The sequence below is a fragment of the Hyla sarda genome, chromosome 3 (genome assembly GCF_029499605.1).
Source record: "Hyla sarda isolate aHylSar1 chromosome 3, aHylSar1.hap1, whole genome shotgun sequence".
Classification (NCBI taxonomy): domain Eukaryota; kingdom Metazoa; phylum Chordata; class Amphibia; order Anura; family Hylidae; genus Hyla; species Hyla sarda.
Genome location: NC_079191.1, coordinates 353365611 through 353385355, shown reverse-complemented (window position 1 = coordinate 353385355; position 19745 = coordinate 353365611). Strand labels below are relative to the sequence as shown.

The window sequence follows — 19745 nt, the reverse complement described above, 5'->3', positions numbered from 1 at the left end:
AGGTGTGCCTTTATGTTAAAGGGGTATTCCAGGCAAAAACATTTTATCCCCTATCCAAAGGATAGGGGATAAGATGTCTGATCGCTAGGGGCAGCTGCTGAGACCCCCCGCGATCTCCCTGCAGCACCCACATTCTATGCGGGTGCTGAATCTCCAGTTTCGGAAACCTCAAGGTTTCCGGGACTGTGGACGTGACGTCACGCCATGCCCCCTCCATTCATGTCTATGGGAGGGGGCGTGAATGGAGGGGGCATGGCGTGACGTCACGTCCACAGTCCCGGAAACCTAGAGGTTTCCAAAACTGGAGATTCAGAACCCGCGCAGGGAGATCGCGGGGTGTCTTAGCAGCCGGCCCCCCGCGATCAGACATCTTATCCCTTATCCCTTGGATAGGGGATAAAATGTTTTTGCCCGGAATACCCCTTTAATATCCCACCCAACAGTAAAGTGAGAGTCAGACAATACCACAACCACACTGTGCACTAGTATAGTCAACTAGACCACAATTTATGTGAAGCTTTTTGTTACAGGTCATACAAGGTCAGCCATTAGGTCCACTTGAGGTAGGTTACATTCTGCTGGGATAAAGGACTCACAATAATTCCAGCATACTCCTCGGTCTCCGTAAGTACATCATGTAACCAAATGAAGTCTTCATGTTGACGGGTCACAGAGAATTCCGGACTCTGAAAGGTGTTCCATGTGGTCTGAAAAATCAATTTAAAAAAAAAAACGGTCCTATTACTTCTACAAATATCACACCACATGAAAAATAGAGAATATTATGAACATCCAACAGTCCACTGATCATTCCAACACTCACCTTTGTATGGACAGTAAACTTGACCTTTTCACGCTCGCTTAGTGCATCTGGAATATCAATCTGCAGGGAGGGGTCAGTGTTGAGATCCACAGATACTGACCTCACCTGAAAAGGGAAGAACAAAATGAAATTCATGAAATAATTTTAGTTCATTTTCTAGTAACATCTGGTAATGAGAGAGAACATAAACATCATGAAAAACCCGCAATAGATGGAATAACTAGCGCATTTTGTGCCTGTCTGAATGTGTTTTGGGCATGGAACCTGCACCGATTTTAACATCAAAAACAGCATGGTGTAACTGCCCAACAACCTGCTCCAAATGCCTTGATGAAAGAAGGTGATAATACGCTAATAAATAAAAACTCCAAGGCCTTCCAAACTGTTCGCAGCTAAAAGAGCTGTAGAGCTTTGTGTGATAGCCTGGGGGATGTAGGAAATGGGGAGTGTAGTTGTGAGGGTATTAAAGGGTGCTTGTTAACCCTTGCTATTCGTGACACCAGGGTGAGGGCTCCTCAATAACGCTTTTCCTACCACCACCCTTCCCAAGAGCGATAGGGAGGTAGATTATAAGAATAGATTGTCCACAACCGGAGAGTTTTCTGAAACAGTATTAACTTTTACTGAAGGTTTTCTGCAAGCTTCAATAATACAACAGTCTCTAAGCATAACAACGGCTTTCCTTGGAGATTGACAAAGGTTGGGACTTTAGCATTTAGAGTCTTTTAGTATTGTGCGTTATTCCACTGTATTTAGGGGAATTAGTTGCGGTCCAGTAGTCACGCTAGCATTAGCGGGGATTTAGATTTGAACTCATGGTTTTGGTTCAGCTGAGGCCGTAGGTTTTGAGGCCTAGCGTGTCTTTGAAAGTTGCGTAGCAGCGTCCTGTTAGTCCGGCATCCACGAGAGCAGCAACCCAAGAGAGCATTGGACGCAGCTCCCTTATATGTGCAGGGGCTGGACTAACGCTAATTGGTCCATATTGATGTCAATCATCATTACAGAGACCCGTGGGCAACACGCGACCCAAGGACCTCCTAAGGTCCTCCAACATACCATAGAGGTTACCAGCATGGTCACATGACCGAAGGTCCTGCGACGCCGAACAAGGCAAGTACTATACATTACTATAGAATATATATATAATTATTAAATATATACTATTATTATCATTATTATTAAAGATAGACTTGAGGAGAGGCGACTAGGGGCTGTCCCACCTGAGGAACCCAACCTGAGCGTAGTTACTCTGAATTTGGGGACCTCTACACTAGGTACGGTATGCAGTACGGTACCGGGACACCACATTTGTTTTGTTCCTGTATAAACCCACCGGTAGGGGTTCATTACAAGGCCGAACCATGCTGTAGAAAACGCCAATCCAGTAAGACGGCTTGAGCACTGTGCGGGGAGGGCCGCACAATCACTAGATTGCTCATGCAGCACTCTCCTGCCATCATTCATCACCCACATTTACTTAGTTGCACCTAAAAAGATGGTCTCATGAAGTGAGTGTTTGTCTGCATATGAACCACCTATGACATCATATGTCCTACCAAATATAACACAAAGTATATTCCAATAAACACACGTCAGAGCTGTTGGTAACCTTTTTTTGGCCACAATGTTTATTAAAGGGGTACTCCACTGGCCAGCGTTCTGAAGTAAATGTTCCGATCGCTGTTTTCACGCTGCGGGGGTCGACCACGCCCCTCGTGACATCATTAACATGCCCCCTCAATGCAAGTCTATGGGAGGGGGCGTGGCAGCCTCCCATTGACTTGCATTGAGGGGGTGTGACCATTGTGTAACGATAGGCATGGCCAACCCGTGAAGCTTGAAAATAGCATTCCGAACATTTACTTTTGAACGCTGGCCCTTTAAAGGATATGGATAAATATGTAATAATTTATTCATAATTAAAACCACCAGTAAATATAAAAACAACCACCAATAATAGGACTGTACCTGCCTCCTGCTGTAGGTAGTAAGGTATGCCCTCTTCGGAATATTGTTTAAATATTTTTGTTCTACATGTATGTTTCTTACTATTATGGATTCTGGGAATGCGTGTTATTTTACTTGTATTTAATACTTCTGTTCATGAGGATACACTCTGCTATGGTTGTAGGTATGAGATTACCCCAAGTGACACAAACTGCGGCTTTTCTGTTGGTCGTGCTGGCAATCGGTTGTTTAGTTTACTGGGTTCTTCTAATCTTGTTTTTTCTTACAGGCAATTCTTTCTAATCTTGCACCTTGATGGCTTCTCCCCCGGTGGCACCAATCTGACTATGCTGGGTACCTTCTCTTCCACTCATTTTCTGTATTAATGGGCAATGTCTAACCTTAATGGTATGGTGTAGAATGTCTGTGGGCTGGTAGACCCCACCAGATGGTACGTCTTTGACTTGGTGAGGCAGTTCCAACCTATTCAATTTCATATGGAAATGCACCTCCTTAGTACTACTCACTTATCCATAGGACTTATGTTGGTTGGTCAATCATATTATTCTACATTCTCCTCTCATTACAGAGGGGTTCGCTTTCTAGTCCACAAATCTACTCCCTTTTGCCCCTTACAGTCTTTCACTGACCCAGACGGTCAATTCATTTTTAGGTTTTGTGAAGTGTCTCACTGACCTCTTCTAATAGTAGCACTCTATATCCCTCTACATCTATGACATCACTAGCACCCAAGTCTATCCATAATACCGACATGAGAACCTAACAAATCGGATTCGGTCACTGCCCCAACTCAGAACAAGTGGGCAGAGAGTTTGTAGTGGTCAAGTTTAAGATATGACAAAGCTCTTTTCAACACCACATTAAATTGGAAGTTACAAGGGGTACTTTGGTGGAAAACATTTTTTTTTTTTTTTTTTTAATTAACTGGTACCAAAAAGTTAAACAGATTTGTAAATGACTTCTATTTAAAAAGTGTAATCCTTCCAGGACTTAGCTGCTGTGTGCTCCAGAGGAAGTTCTTTTCTTTTTGAATTTCCATGTCAGGAACTGTCTAGAGCAGGATAGGTTTGCTATGGGGATTTTCTCCTACTCTGGACAGTTCTCGTCATGGACAGATGTGTCAGTACTGTGGTCAGACCGAAAATAAATTAAAAAAGAAAAGAACTTCCTGTGGAGCATACAGCAGCTAATAAGTACTGGAAGGATTAATTTTTTTTTTTATTAGAAGTAATTTACAAATCTGTTTAACCTTCTGGCACCAGTTGATCTGAAATTTTTTTTTTATATATATATATATATATATATATATATATATATATATATATATACACACATATATATATATATATATTTTTTTTTTCCCATATATATAGTTTTCCACCAGAGTACTCCTTTAAAATAAAAACTGTTGTAAATAATTCAGACTCAAAACATTAAGAGACCAGATTCCAAAAAATAGAGAAAAAATTGCAAATATTCAACACATTTAGGGAAAAAAAAAAAGTTCTCCTATCACTAACCCCCCCCCCCCCCCCCCAAGCTTTACTGTAAGGCTGCATTCACAACTCGTTTTTACGTTACGGGTGCCAGATCCTGCTGTCCTGCTGGGGGAGAGGCAAACCGGGCTCTCCCGTACCCCAGCCGGACCAGCGCTGAAATCCATTAACTTTAATGAGCCGTCCGAAGTCAAACGGTGAACCGGTCGGCTCATTTTTGACCCGTATGTGGTTTCCTGATCGGACCTAAAACCATAGTATACTATGTTATGTCTGGCTACGTCCTAGAATAATTCTTGTTGCCTTAAGGGGGTACTCTGCTGCTCAGTGTTTGGAACAAACTGTTCCGAACGCTAAAGCCAGCGCCGGGAGCTCGTGAAGTCATAGCCCCTCCCCTCATTTGCATCCCCTTCCATAGACTTGCATTGAGGGGGTGGGATGTGACGTCATGAGGGGGCGGGGCTATGACATCACAAGCTCCCGATGCCGGCTCCAACATTCGGAACAGTTTGTACCAAACACTCAGCAGCGGAGTACCCCTTTAACTTTAATCACAGTAATTTCAAGTACAGAGGAATACTCTGAATGAACACATGAACATCGTTCCACTGGAGATACTTTAATCCAGCACGTTGATTCTTAATTTAATTTTGTACACCATTCCCTTCTATCAATTTTTTGAGAGGTGTCAGCAGAAAGCACTGTGGTCAGACAGAAAAGAAAAAAGAAATTCAAAAAGAAAATAACTTTCTGTGGAGCATGCAGCAGCTGATAAGTACTGGAAGGATTAAAGGGGTACTCCGGTGAAAACCTTTTTTCTTTTAAATCAACTGGTGGCAGAAAGTTAAACATATTTGTAAATTACTTCTATTGAAAAATCTTAATCCTTCCTGTACATATTAGCTACTGAATACTACAGAGGAAAGTCTTTTCTTTTTGGAATGCTCTCTGATGACATCACGAGCACAGTTCTCTCTGCTGACGTTATTATAATAATAATAATGCTTTATTTATTGTTGTCCTTAGTGGGATTTGAACCCAAGGCCCCAGCATTGCAAGGCAGCAGTGCTAACCACTGAGCCACCATGCTGCCCTTAGCATACATCTGCTATGCACGGTTGCTAAAATGGACAGAGATGTCAGCAGAGAGCACTGTGCTTGTGATGTCATCAGTGTTCCAAAAAGAAAAGGAATTTCCTCTGTAGCATTCAGCAGAGTACCCCTTTAAGATTTTTTAATAGTAGCAATTTACAAATCTGGTTGACTTCCTGGCACCAGGTGATTTAAAAAAAAAATTGTTTTCCACCGGAGTACCCCTTTATGGAACTACCCCAAGAGGAGACAACCAAAGCTCTAGCTCACAGAACAGAGCAGTATTGTCACTGGAGACTTTCCCTTACTCACTTTGCTCCCTATAATACTTTCTGTTTTATGTATCACTGTGAAAAAAGATGAGCTATTGCAAAAAGTATTTTTGGAGGTCTCGAGTGGAACTGATCTGTCCATACACATTCGACTGACTAGTTTCTAATGGATACAAGTGTTACACAAATGTCCCTCAATGGTTGATGTCAGTTTTCAATATTTTGTTTTCCCTTACATTACACAGTAATTATTTTCAGATTATATATTAATTTAACTATGACAGTCACATAGAAAAAAGATGGCACTCACCACGTGGATGATACAGTGATTTATTAGTGAACCGGCAGGACACAACAGATCGGGAGAGAGGGACGCCAGGTAAGCAATAGCTATTTCGTGCGCAATAGCATTTTCAGATTATATATTAATTTAACTATGACAGTCACATAGAAAAAAGATGGCACTCACCACGTGGATGATACAGTGATTTATTAGTGAACCGGCAGGACAACAGATCGGGAGAGAGGGACGCCAGGTAAGCAATAGCTATTTCGTGCGCAAGCGCACGAAATAGCTATTGCTTACCTGGCGTCCCTCTCTCCCGATCTGTTGTGTCCTGCCGGTTCACTAATAAATCACTGTATCATCCACGTGGTGAGTGCCATCTTTTGCTGCACTTTCTGGATTGAGCACCCCTGTGAACTATTGGGGTCGGTCGCGGTGTTACAGTGTCTATTTGATATCCAGAATGGTGGCGGCTGTGCCGGACGCTGCTTTTATATTCCAGCATTAATTTAACTATAACAACCATTTATAAAGAGGACAGAAAAAAAAATAATTACATTTATTGCACAAATACACAGAAATCCCAATAGACGCTCAGAGCTCAAGGACACCAGCTATAAACCTTTTAGAAGGGAAATTCCATTTTAAGCAGAAAGCACTGTATACCATTTTTATAAAGGCGACTACTCTTCCCATAATAAATCTTCAATTTCTCCTCACATTTTGTATGGCCAATTCCCCTTCTTGTGCAATATTAACCATGAACTATGCAATGGTTAGGCCTTTGGCCTCTGGTGCAATGATCCCTGACTAAACCTCTGTCAGATAGCTGATGTGATATTAGGAAAGACTATAGGATTAAAATCTTGTCAGTTTAGACAACTAAAAGGGGTATTCCCATAATAGACATCACTATACAACAAGAGAACAGGGGTGTGGAAATTTTATAAAAAAAACTACTTGCCCTTGGGACTAAAACGGAGCAAAATCTACTTGTCCCTCATGACGATCCACTTGTCCGGGCCAATTTTTGCTTTTACATTCATTTTTTTCCCTCCTCGCCCTATAATAGCCATAACTACCTACTATAATGATACCTTTTAATTTTTCAATAACATTCTCCCAACCAAATTTGGTGGTTTTCTTTTCTACGCCATTTACCTTGTGGTCAGATAACATGTTGTTTTGATACTTTAGGCCGCCTGATTACAGCAATACCAGATTTGTATAGTTTCAGTCATGTTTTACTAATTTTTTAAAAATTCTGAACTTTCGAATTTTTGTAATTGCCATTTTTTGACCCCCGTAGCTTTAAAAAAAAAAGAATTATAATTTCACATGCCAGGCTGTATGAGGGCTCATTCTTTGCACCACAATCTGTTTTTTGTATTTGGTATTGATCTGACTTTTTAAAAATCGCTTTTTAACTTTCTGGGATATTATAAAAATTGCAATTCTGTGTTTTTTTATTTTATTTTTTTTTTACATTTACGTAATTTACTGTAGGAGATACATAATGTTATATTTTAATAGTTCGTACAATTAGGCACGCAGCGATACTAAATATGTTTACATGTTTTTATACAGGAAAAGGGGGTAATTTGAACTTTTGACATGGAAGGGGTTAATGTGTGTCTTTAAAACTTTTATTAAAACTTTTTTTTTCTTTAACACTTTATTAGACTTCTAGGAGGAATCATTAGATTCCTCATACAGATGAATAGAGTTCTATTGAACTCCACTGATCTGTGTGCTCTGCGCTCCATTAATAGAGCCTAGTCTAGCCAGGTTCTATCAATGACAGAGCCATGGGACAGCAGGGAACAGAGGTAAGCCCTCCGGCTTCCTCTATAGTGGATCGCCCCCTCGCGATCGAGCTGTGCGGAGATGATCCACCCCACTGGAAACCCAGGGAGCATTCACATGTCCCTTTAGACGCCGCTGTCAGCTTTGATCAGCAGTGATCTAAAAGGTCAATAGCCAGCCGCGGCGATCGCCACATGCTGGCTATTAGTGGCGGCCCCCGGCCACTGAAATCAGACGGGGGCAACAGAGTATGGAGCAGGCAGGAGTCGGGAGCCTGTTACTGCTGGAGGCCTGACACCTCCGTGCCACATCACGGAAACAGCTCCTCTGCCGATACCAGCAATACCAGCGGCCGTAAGGGTGGCGAGTGGTGCTGTGCACCGGACTCTGTTATTTTCCTATTCTCCTCATTTCACCAAGTGAATCTGCGAGACAGTTTGTAATACTGCACTACCAACGGCTGATACATTGTTTAATGAAACTGAACCACTAAGACTGGATACTTAATATCTCCACGTACTGTGACCGCAACTGTTACTGATAACGGCTATTGATATAGTTCATTCAGTTACAGGCATTACTTTGTTCTTATAAGAGACTGAGCAGGGAAAGTACACTGATAACTGATCATTATTGAGTTTAACATGGAATATGCGATACTGAATTTTAGGTGCAAGTTTTTTTTCTTTTTATAGAATCATTGATTTATTGGTATTCTACAATTTTACTATCCACGCTGTGTTCTGTGTCCCATGCAAGGGCCCTGCAGGGACACTAGATACCAGTGAACACTACTATCTTTTAATAAATATACTGTATTTTAATCAACACCTAGATCTTCTTCTATTCTCTTTTTTTCTTTTTCCCCCTACATATTCCTTGAGGACTGGTACCTAGTTGATCCATCAACTAATTGATTTTCTGCCCCCTCCATACAGACTGCTGAGCGCCTCCGTGCTTGTCTTGCCCGAAGCTGGGATAAGGGCCAGAAAAATTCACCTGCCCGGCACCCGGAACTGCATGTCCCGAGCGTCGGGCGATAGGAATTCCACATCCCTGGAGACGCGCTCCATTGTGTGACAATTTCCAAGTAGGTGAGCGAATCTGTACTGAAGCTGCTTACCAGAGATGGTTGTGTAACCTCATACACAACAATGGTACTCTTATATAGAGGTATACTTGGGTCCTATCTGCAGCCTTACTGCCAAGGGTATATACAGGAGTAGTGTTGAGCGGCATAGGCTATATTTGAATTCACGAATATTTGTCATATATTCGCGAATATTCGCATATTCGTCATATTCTAGTTTTATTTTCGCATATGCAAATTTTTGCACGCCAGTCTCACACAGTAATATTACAGCCTTCTTTACACCACACAAGCTGGGAGCAGAGAGGGGTGATCACTGCGATGTGTACTGTGAAAAAAAAAAAAAAAAAAAAAAAAAAAAAACGAATATTCGTAATTACGAATATATAGCGCTATATTCGCGAAATTCGCGAATATGCGATATTCGCGAATAATATTCGAATTGCGAATATTCGCGAGCAACACTATACAGGAGCACAAACTTCACAACAAATGCACTGACCAGGACCAACATATCAGGAAAGGTAGAATAAACCTTTATTTTGGCATGACGAAAATGTAAAGTGTATTCTACCCTTCCTGATGAGTCCTGGTTAGAGATGAGCGAACTTACAGTAAATTCGATTCGTCACGAACTTCTCGGCTCGGCAGTTGATGACTTTTCCTGCATAAATTAGTTCAGCTTTCAGGTGCTCCGGTGGGCTGGAGACTCTTTCCTAGGACTGTATCCACCTTTTCCAGCCCACCGGAGCACCTGAAAGCTGAACTAATTTATGCAGGATAAGTTATCAACTGCCGAGCCGAGAAGTTTGTGACGAATCGAATTTACTGTAAGTTCGCTCATCTCTAGTCCTGGTAAGTGCTGAAATATTCCTGTCTTTGTTGTAAAGTTTGTTCATGCTCCTGTATATCACATCTACAGGACAGTCTCCTCTCTGTCACTCACACCTATCCCCAAATCTTGACCCCTTCCCGGCATGGTTAGATAAGATGGCCACTGCTTGTTGAATCCCCACAGTGACTGAATGGAGAGGTACACGAGACCGTGTGCAGCTCTCCTCATTCATTTACACAAAAAGAATATAAATGAAAGAGCATGAAATGAGAAATAACTGCTTGGAACCACACACATTGGAAGGATTTAGAGCCACACACAAGGCTCCGCTGTGTTAATATCCCATCAGAGGGACCACCAGGTGGGAGCCCTTATATTATCAGATAATTATGTCTAATCCTGTGGCTATGTGTATTATATATATAGAATAATGATTTAAGCATTTGCCATATATGTATAGTGGACATGCACTAAAGTAGTATTAAGCCAAGCCTCCCCCATATGCAAAAGGGGATGTATTTACCGTATTTTTCGCCGTATGAGACGCACTTTTTCTTCCCCAAAACTGGGGGGGGGGGGGAAGTTGGTGCATCTTATACGGCAAATACACCCCTATCGCGGCGGTCCCTGCAGCCATTAACGGCCGGGACCCACGGCTAATACAGGACATCACCGATCGTAGTGATGCCCTGTATTAACCCTTCAGACGCGGCGATCAAAGCTGACCACCGCGTCTGAAGGGAAAGTGACACTAACCCGGCTGCTCAGTCGGGCTGTTCGGGACCGCCGCGGTGAAATCGCGGCATCCTGAACAGCTTACAGGACACCGGGAGGGACCTTACCGGCCTCCTCGGTGTCTACTCCGGGCCGGGATCCCCTGCAAGGCGGCGCTCTCCTTCGACGTCGCGCACGCCGTTCCATCATCCAATAGGAGCGGCGTGCATAGCGACGTGATGACGGCGACGGAGAGCGTGGATCCCGGGGAAGAAGATGTCCAGAGCGTCGGAGACACCCCGGGGACGCGGCGATAGCGATGGAGCGACATCCAGGACAGCGGTGACGGGTCCAGAGTGGCGGGGACACATAAGTATTACCTCCTATCCAGTGGTCTTCAACCTATGGACCTCGAGATGTTGCAAAACTACAACTCCCAGCATGCCCGGACAGCCAACGGCTGTCCGGGCATGCTGGGAGTTGTAGTTTTGCAACATCTGGAGGTCCGCAGGTTGAAGATCACTGTTGGGTGCAGAATCTTTTTTTTCTAGATTTTGCACCTTTAAAATTGGGTGCGTCTTATATGCCGGTGCGTCCTACAGGGCAAAAAATACGGTACCTGCTGACAACAGCTGAGATTGGAGAGGACACCAATCCTGGGGATTTAAACCCCTCCCCCATATACCACATTTAAAAATTGTACAGGAATATGATCATAGCAAGACCATGGGGTGCCAAAATGTTGTGGTAGCCAAGGGATGAGTGAAGACCAGGCCTTCCACCACTGTTCTCCCATTACACCCTGCCCCAGATGTAATAGAAAGGCAGAACATTCATAACACAATGTACTGTAGAAGTGATCAATGGATTGCATAAAAGAAAAGTTGAAACTATATTTGTATAAGTTACTATCCTGCACAGTATAGACCATAAAAAGGAAACAAAAAAATACCAAATTCTAGAAAGTCCTATGTATTCAAAAATGATATCAATTAAAACTACAGCTCACTGTAGCCCTCACAAAATTCTGTTGATGAAAATGTTTTAAAAGTTATAGGGGTCAGAATAAAGCCATGTAAAGCAATTTATTTAAAAGGGGTTATCCAGGAAAAAACTTTTTTTGATATATTAACTGGCTCCAGAAAGTTAAACAGATTTGTAAATTACTTCTATTAAAAAATCTTAATCCTTTCAGTACTTATGAGCTGCTGAAGTTGAGTTGTTCTTTTCTAAGTCCTCTCTGATGACACCGGTCTCAGGAACTGTCCAGAGTAGAAGCAAATCCCCATAGCAAACCTCTTCTACTCTGTGCAGTTCCTGAGACAAGCAGAGATGTCAGCAGAGAGCCCTGTTGCCAGACAGTAAAGAACAACTCAACTTCAGCAGCTAATAATTATTGAAAGGATTAAGATTTTTTAATAGAAGTCATTTACAAATCTGTTTAACTTTCTGGAGCCAGTTGATATAAAAAAATAAAATAAAATAAAAAAAAAGTTTTTCATGGAATAACCCTAATGGATAAAAAATTTTTGAAGGGGTATTTTAGCCCCAGAGTCAGGGTTGAGGTTCATAGACTGGGAGTCACTGGAAAGAAAGCTGTAGAGGATTGGGAATAGCAAGTAAGGTTTCTTTTTTATTTTCACAGCCCATTTTATACCACAGAAAGTATATCTTATCCTACAAAAATAAGCCATACAGGTTTGTCAAAAGAAAAACAATAAGGCTCAGTTCCCATTATGAAAGTTCATTTCGGCAGAAGTTCATTGGTGAAACATCCCCCTGCAGTGTGCAGCAGCAGAATTCTGTAGCCCACAATGGGATTCTGCTGCAACTGAGTTTCCAAGTGGAATTTCAAAGCTGAATTCCACTCTGAAATTCAGATGCAGCAGAATCCCAATACTGGCAATAGAATTCCACTGCACACTACGAAGTTTCATTGGCAAATGTTCCACCGCTGAGATTCCTCTGCTGAAAAAAAATGATCTTGCATATTGTTTTGGCAGAATCTGCTTAGAATATACTGTATTGCCATCTATGGGGACAGCAATGTACGTGTGGTCCTAGAGCTGCCCAGCACTGTAAACAATGGATATGGGACAGCAGTGTGAATGACTGTTTACACCACCACTGAATGTTAGGAGATCATTGCAAATCATACTGTAAAACATTCTTTTCCGCAGATATAATTAAGGCCTTGTTCACCAGGCGGAATATATCATAGTGGAATCCGGTGAAAAAATTCCCAATGTTTTTAATGGTATTCGTAGCAGAATTTCTGATTTTGGCCTCCGCAAAAATGATTGACATACGAGCTTGGAAAAGCATTGCATTGTCTATGGAGGCCGCACATTCCCAAGCGCTCCTTGTTCTGCTGTTGCCCACTGCTGGTTGAGTGTCCGCCAGAAAGTCTGCAAAAAATCAGTTTTTAGCAGTTCCCATTCCCCAATTCCATTTATGGCATGCAGTATAAAAAAATAAAAAATAACAATACGATGAAGCTTTTTTGCAAATCTAGCATTACAGAAAAGAACATGTCACATGATTATTTGATGCTTATCTGTATATACTACAGCAATACATACCGAACAATGACTGGTACAACGTGACCAGCTGGGAATGACACGGAGATAATACTTCCTGTTTTACAACACTTCATACAGTGAAAGTAATGGGAAGGATATCATAGGTTCAATAACTGTCCATTTCCTTTTCACTGAAGACTAAAACTAAACTACAAACTGCTGAATGGAGAGAAAAAAGATAAGGTAAAAAGATCAACATCCTATAAGATAAAAGTCAGGAAAGCCATGGAAGACAGAATCTACTCCAACACCGAACTCAGCTTACACTAAAAACATACAAAAAATAACGCTTCATAGGTAGCCATTTTATTTCACATACTGGCCCCTCAGACTTTTCTAAATATTATAACTACTAGTACGGTATATTTGCTGCCTTACCATGGCGAAAAAATAAGCATTTGCAAATGGCTGACAAGATAGCTTCAATTAACTGAAGTGAATAGTCAACAAATCACACTGCGGCAAACACATCCCATCACTGGGCCCTGATGTACTAACTGTGGTCACACTGTGCAGATTTGCTGAGGATTTTCTGCTGCAGATTTGCCTCCCAGCAATGTGGATGAGTTTTTCAAAAGTGCAAGTCAATCTATTTTGTGGATATGCACATCTACAATGGCAAATCTACAACGGATTTACCTGTGGAAACATCGTCGATTTTCTGCCAGCAAACTAGTCCTGTGCAACCATTCCATCAAAATTAATCTCTTTCTGCCTGCGATGTGCGCCGCCCCCCACCTGTGCTGCAAGGCAGTGCGCCACCCCCCACCTGTGCTGCAAGGCAGTGTGCCACCCCCCACCTGGGCTGCAAGGCAGTGCGCCACCCCCCACCTGTGCTGCAAGGCAGTGCGCCACCCCCCACCTGGGCTGCAAGGCAGTGCGCCACCCCCCACCTGGGCTGCAAGGCAGTGCGCCACCCCCCACCTGGGCTGCAAGGCAGTGCGCCACCCCCCACCTGGGCTGCAAGGCAGTGCGCCACCCCCCACCTGGGCTGCAAGGCAGTGCGCCACCCCCCACCTGGGCTGCAGGCAGTGCGCCACCCCCCACCTGGGCTGCAGGCAGTGCGCCACCCGCCACCTGGGCTGCAAGGCAGTGCGCCACCCGCCACCTGGGCTGCAAGGCAGTGCGCCACCCGCCACCTGGGCTGCAGGCAGTACGCCACCCCCCACCTGGGCTGCAGGCAGTGCGCCACCCCCCCCCCCACCTGGGCTGCAGGCAGTGCGCCACCCCCCCCCCCCACCTGGGCTGCAGGCAGTGCGCCACCCCCCCCCACCTGGGCTGCAGGCAGTGCGCCACCCCCCCCCCCACCTGTGCTGCAGGCAGTGCGCCACCCCCCCCCCCCACCTGTGCTGCAGGCAGTGCGCCACCCCCCCCCCCCCCCACCTGTGCTGCAGGCAGTGCGCCACCCCCCCCCCCACCTGTGCTGCAGGCAGTGCGCCACCCCCCCCCCACCTGTGCTGCAGGCAGTGCGCCACCCCCCCCACCTGTGCTGCAGGCAGTGCGCCACCCCCCCACCTGTGCTGCAAGCAGTGCGCCACCCCCCACCTGGGCTGCAGGCAGTGCGCCGCCCCCCCCCCCCCCCCCACCTGTGCTGCAGGCAGTGCGCCACCCCCCCCCCCACCTGTGCTGCAGGCAGTGCGCCACCCCCCCACCTGTGCTGCAGGCAGTGCGCCACCCCCCCACATGTGCTGCAGGCAGTGCGCCACCCCCCCCACGTGTGCTGCAGGCAGTGCGCCACCCCCCACCTGGGCTGCAGGCAGTGCGCCACTCCCCACCTGGGCTGCAGGCAGTGCGCCACCCCCCCACGTGTGCTGCAGGCAGTGCGCCACCCCCCCACCTGGGCTGCAGGCAGTGCGCCACTCCCCACCTGGGCTGCAGGCAGTGCGCCACCCCCCACCTGGGCTGCAGGCAGTGCGCCACTCCCCACATGTGCTGCAGGCAAGCTGTTGATCTGGACACCAGGTGATGAGGTCTGTTTTATTTATACAGTTTATTGTGTGTTCTACACAGTCAGAAACTAGAGACAGTACTTGGAGGCACAGTTATGCACTTAACACTCTGGCACACTTTCCTAAAAATGAATATGATCTGTATGAAGACACTGTAGGTTGAACATATCAGTAATGGCGGGTGATGAGAGAAGTCTCCTGTCCTCCTCATGCTTTTACTGATTTTTGGGGACCTGCTCCTTCCAGTTAGTTACATGCTTCTTTACTCTCCATTTTTGGTATTTAAGGTGGACACATTGCACTGCGCTCTGCAACATCCGCATAGGCCTATGTAGGAGCATGGTCCAAAATGTTACAATTAGGGTTAAATTAGTAATATTTCCAGGAATCATAGAAACGCTCAGTATTCTTTCTATTGCACAGGAAGGGACCCAAGATAAAAGTTCTCAATAACTACAACAGGATTTTACGTCGCCTTCCAGGCTGATGACAGAAATATTGCTTCTTTCCGACTTGCTACAAAGCACATTCCATTCCCTGGTATGAAGACATCTAGAGCCTTCCATTTACTGCTATAAGACATTTCTCACATACACCAGCTAAATAGGAAACACTGTAGTACAAGCCAAAACACATTCTGAATAATGGTGTACAAAGAGGAACAGATGCATGTATAACAGCCCCAGCTCATGGTTTGCATCCTCTTTACTCAGGGGACACGTCTTACGTTAGCTTAGCAACAGACTTTGACCCCTATTCAGACATGAGTCAGCCATAGCTGCATATTCACATACAGTGACAGGATACCACATAAATATCAGCACTAAATACGTACCCATAGGATTGCTGAAAACTATTGCTTTTTATCAACTGGTGCCAGAAAGTTATACAGATTTGTAAATTACTTCTATTAAAAAATCATAAATCCTTCCAGTACTTATCAGCTTCTGTATGATCCACAGGAAGTTCTTTTCTTTTTGCATTTCCTTTCTGCCTGACCACAGTGCTCTCTGCTGACACCTCTGTCCATTTTAGGAACTGTCCAGAGCAGGATAGGTTTTCTATGGAGATTTGCTCCTACTCTGAAAAGTTCCTAAAATGGCAGAGAGCACTGTGGTCAGGCAGAAAGGAAATTAAAAAAGAAAAGAACTTCCTGTGGATCATAACAGCAGTTGATAAGTACTGGAAGGATACATTTTTTTTTTATAGAAGTAATTTACAAATCTGTAACTTTCTGTCACCAGTTGATTTATAAAAAAAATAAAAAAAAATAAATAAAAAGGTTTTCCAGTGGAGTACCCCTTTAAAGGGGTACACCGGCATTAAACATCTTATCCCCTATCAAAAAGATCACAGGGATCCCGCCAGTGGGGACACCCCCAATCTCTCCTGCAGCACCCTCGTTGTTCAGCTGCACAGAGCGAGGATCGCTTTGTGGCTGATGACGGGCGGTGCAGGGGGCGGAGTATCATGACGTCACACCCCGCCCCCTCAATGCAAGTCTATGGAAGGGGGCGCGACTGCTGTGGCAGGATCCCCGCAATCTAACATCTTATCCCCTATCCTTTTGATAGGGGATAAGATGTTTAGCACCAGAGTACCCCATTAAGGAGGAATTTCCATCCTTTTTGGGCCTCATTCACACTACCTCTTTGTGAATAATCCCAGCCTTACGACAACAGAGATGAGTCTGGATGGAGTCCTAGTCCATTCAAAGTCCTAGGAAACTCACAGAAACAGTTGTGGAGGGGGGGGGGGGGAAAAATGGATAGCCAATTTTGAGAGACAACCCTGGGCCTAGAAAAAAAAATCCTGGGCTGCTTTATTGCCTTATACACATTAGGCTTCCTCTTCATTGTTACAACATATCCAATAAAGTAACAGGAAAAATGTTAACGTTTGGAAAATGGAAAAAAAAAAAGAAAAAAAAAGAATAATTAGCAGAACTGTTTTTTTTGTTTTGTTTTGCACATTATGTAAAAAGATTGCCATAAAAAAGGTTTACATTATATGCCATGAAAAATATACATCCAACAACAAGATCTCACAAAGCAACATCAATGAAAATGTTAAACCATCACGGCTCCCGTAGTACAGTAGTGGTAGCCTAAGCCAGAGGTTAGAAAATTAAGCCTTTAAAGGGTTAAAAGCAGAAAGTGATTTCCCATGCACACACTACTATGATTCCACTCATTTCTTTTCCATGCGGGTCCAGCTTCACTGTCATTCAGCCCTCACCAGGAACGCATCCAAGTCCTTCACTTTATCTGACGATCACAGAATAAGATAGGGTTACCAAGAACCGGTAGCTGCCGTCTGCTCATCGGCAAATGCCCAGTTCCCGATACACAGAAGTAAGGGGCTTTAGGATTTTATTTCCTTCAAAGAATTCCACGTACTCTCCCTATAACATCCTTTATCCATTTATGCTTAGTTAGAACAAGAAGCAAACTTCTGACTTAGTATTTCAAGGTCCATCTCCTACGTAGCCACAACACGACTCACTCGGAGATGCTAACAACTATTTCAAGAGGAAACAACGTTCCAAATACTTCCAGCTAGTAAAACCTCAGCCCGATCTCTTTTGTCTGACTCCATGACAATAATATGAAAGGCTTTAAAGGGGTACTCTGCTCCTAGACATCTTATCCCCTATCCAAAGGACCACGGGGTCCCGCTGCTGGGACCCCCGCGATTGCTGTGCAGCACCCGGGTTTGTTTAGAACACTGGGAGCGGGAGGCGGGGTGGTGATGTCACGTCACACCCCCTTGTGACTTCACACCACGCCTCCTCAATGCAAGTCTATAGGAGGGGGCGTGGTCACGCCCCGCCCCCACCCATAAACTTGCATTTCCTTCAGACGTATGAGCCTGTGATCTATATAACTAGCTTGTCTATGTTCAGATGTAGCATAGTTAACATAGCGCGTTTGAAGGCGCAAAAGCTGTCCAGTAATGAAACTGGTGCTGCTAGCATCCTCACACCAACTTACATTTATTGTAATGAATAAAACTTATATAGCCATAAAACAATGCATGCAGATGTCCAAAAAGGGGCACTGCATGCCTTGAAAAGCTTTATTATTCCTAAGAGGAGCGCTGCAGTCCCTTTTTTCCTGCATGCATATCTTTATACCTTTGTGCACTTGGGCTTTGTCACAGGACAGTACCACAAGCAAAGAACATTTCCATTGACTTCTATGGGAGAAAAAAAAATGTAAATACATCCAATGCAAATAAAAAAAATTAGCCCTACGCCACTTTGGCTGCATTACATAACATAGTAACATAGTTTATGGTCAAAGCCTTATGCCTGTGTAGTAGGTTTCCCTCACCCAACCTAATACACTACTAAGACACCCATTCATACCAACTAACTGCAGCTAGTGGTGTGCCCGAGACGCCATCAGGGATACACCTAAAGAGGGCATACCCATGAATACTGAAAGTATAAATATGATAAAAAGGGGAGGGTAAGGGTGGGGAACAAGGCGAGCAACATAAGCTACACCCCTACCTTGACCCCGATATAGGGGAGGCTGCAGGCTCCTCCCATAAACTCCGGTTGTAACCAACCTTCCACTTAAGGTCAAAGCCTTACGCCTGTATAGTATGTTTCCCCCACCCAACCTAATACACTATTCAGACACACATTCATACCAACTAACTGCGGCTAGTGGTGTGCCCGAGACGCCATTGGGGATACACCTAAAGAGGGCAAAAGCAACAATCTTAGGGAGAAATAGTTTATTAGAAAACCAGCGATTTGACAGCATTAATCATCTCATTATGTGGGTCAGGAATATAGGTAGTTAAACACCCGGACCTCCCTCTGCCTAACCTCTTAATGATATGCGCTGGTAGATTGTTCCTGGATGCTGCCCCTATTCTGAAAGAATGGCCTAACTATTTGAGGAGAGAACAGATATGAGAAATGAAAAACCCTGGAAGTAAGTGGTTTCTCAGGGAATGGTAAAAGAGGGTCATTAACTGATGCCGGAGCAAGAAACTGCATATAATCCATGAGTACCAAAACTGGACATGTGTGACCAGTAGAAAAGTAAGGTACTCACGACTTGGTAAGTGAGGTCTTGGAAGACACCAAGGTAAGTTACACATGCTCGGGAAATAACTGCAGTTGCCCGGCCCGTACAAAATTATGCATCAGTAATACCAGATAAGTCTCCTAGCGAAGATTATAATAAGTGCCAACCTGGACCTGCCTTTATTGATAATCTCGACCTCTGCTGCATTGTCTGTATTTGAAAACAACAGTCTTCCTAGCCCAATGCCTCCCCCAGGTAGCAGCAGCTGCAACAATCGGAAAAATTTCAAATAAAGCCGACGTGGAGTTCCTAGCTGAGGAACCTGAGCTCTTATTGGCACTGTTGGAGGCTTGGGTGTTGACCTGCCCACACCAGGCACTAGTGTGTGCAATAGATATACAATTCGTACAAGACGGAGCCTTGAGGCCCGCAAAATGGCGGCAGAACAGTTCTGTATCCATCACAGCCCAGTCAGTGGTATGCTGGAACTGTGCCAAGGCTGCCGCAGCCTTAGCCGCAAGAGACAAATGGTAGTGGTAGAATGCAAATTCGACATATTTAGGTCCCAAATCCGTGAGTTTATACAGATAAATGTCACCCTGCGGTGAGGATGTACTGAACAAACAACATCCCAATAAAGACTACATGCCAGCATGAATTCAGGTAAAGTTAGTTTCCGGTTCAATCTAATATCTATGCTTTTCAGCACTACAGAGACCTCACCGCAGGCAATGGGCTTTCAAAAGTGAGGCAAGATTAACGTCTTTACCTTCCAAAATGTCTTTC

At 44.3% G+C, this 19745-nt stretch overlaps 1 protein-coding gene across 1 annotated transcript in view; it reads right to left on the bottom strand.

Moving 5' to 3' along the window:
- Nucleotides 1-19745, bottom strand: part of SNX5 (sorting nexin 5) — a 99597-nt gene that overhangs the window by 59080 nt on the left and 20772 nt on the right. The window contains exons 2-3 of the mRNA XM_056567605.1: nt 824-928; nt 597-707 (exon numbers count right to left, since the gene is read on the bottom strand). Of these exons, the coding sequence (XP_056423580.1) occupies nt 597-707; nt 824-928 (216 nt within the window). The remainder of the gene's footprint in view (nt 1-596; nt 708-823; nt 929-19745) is intronic.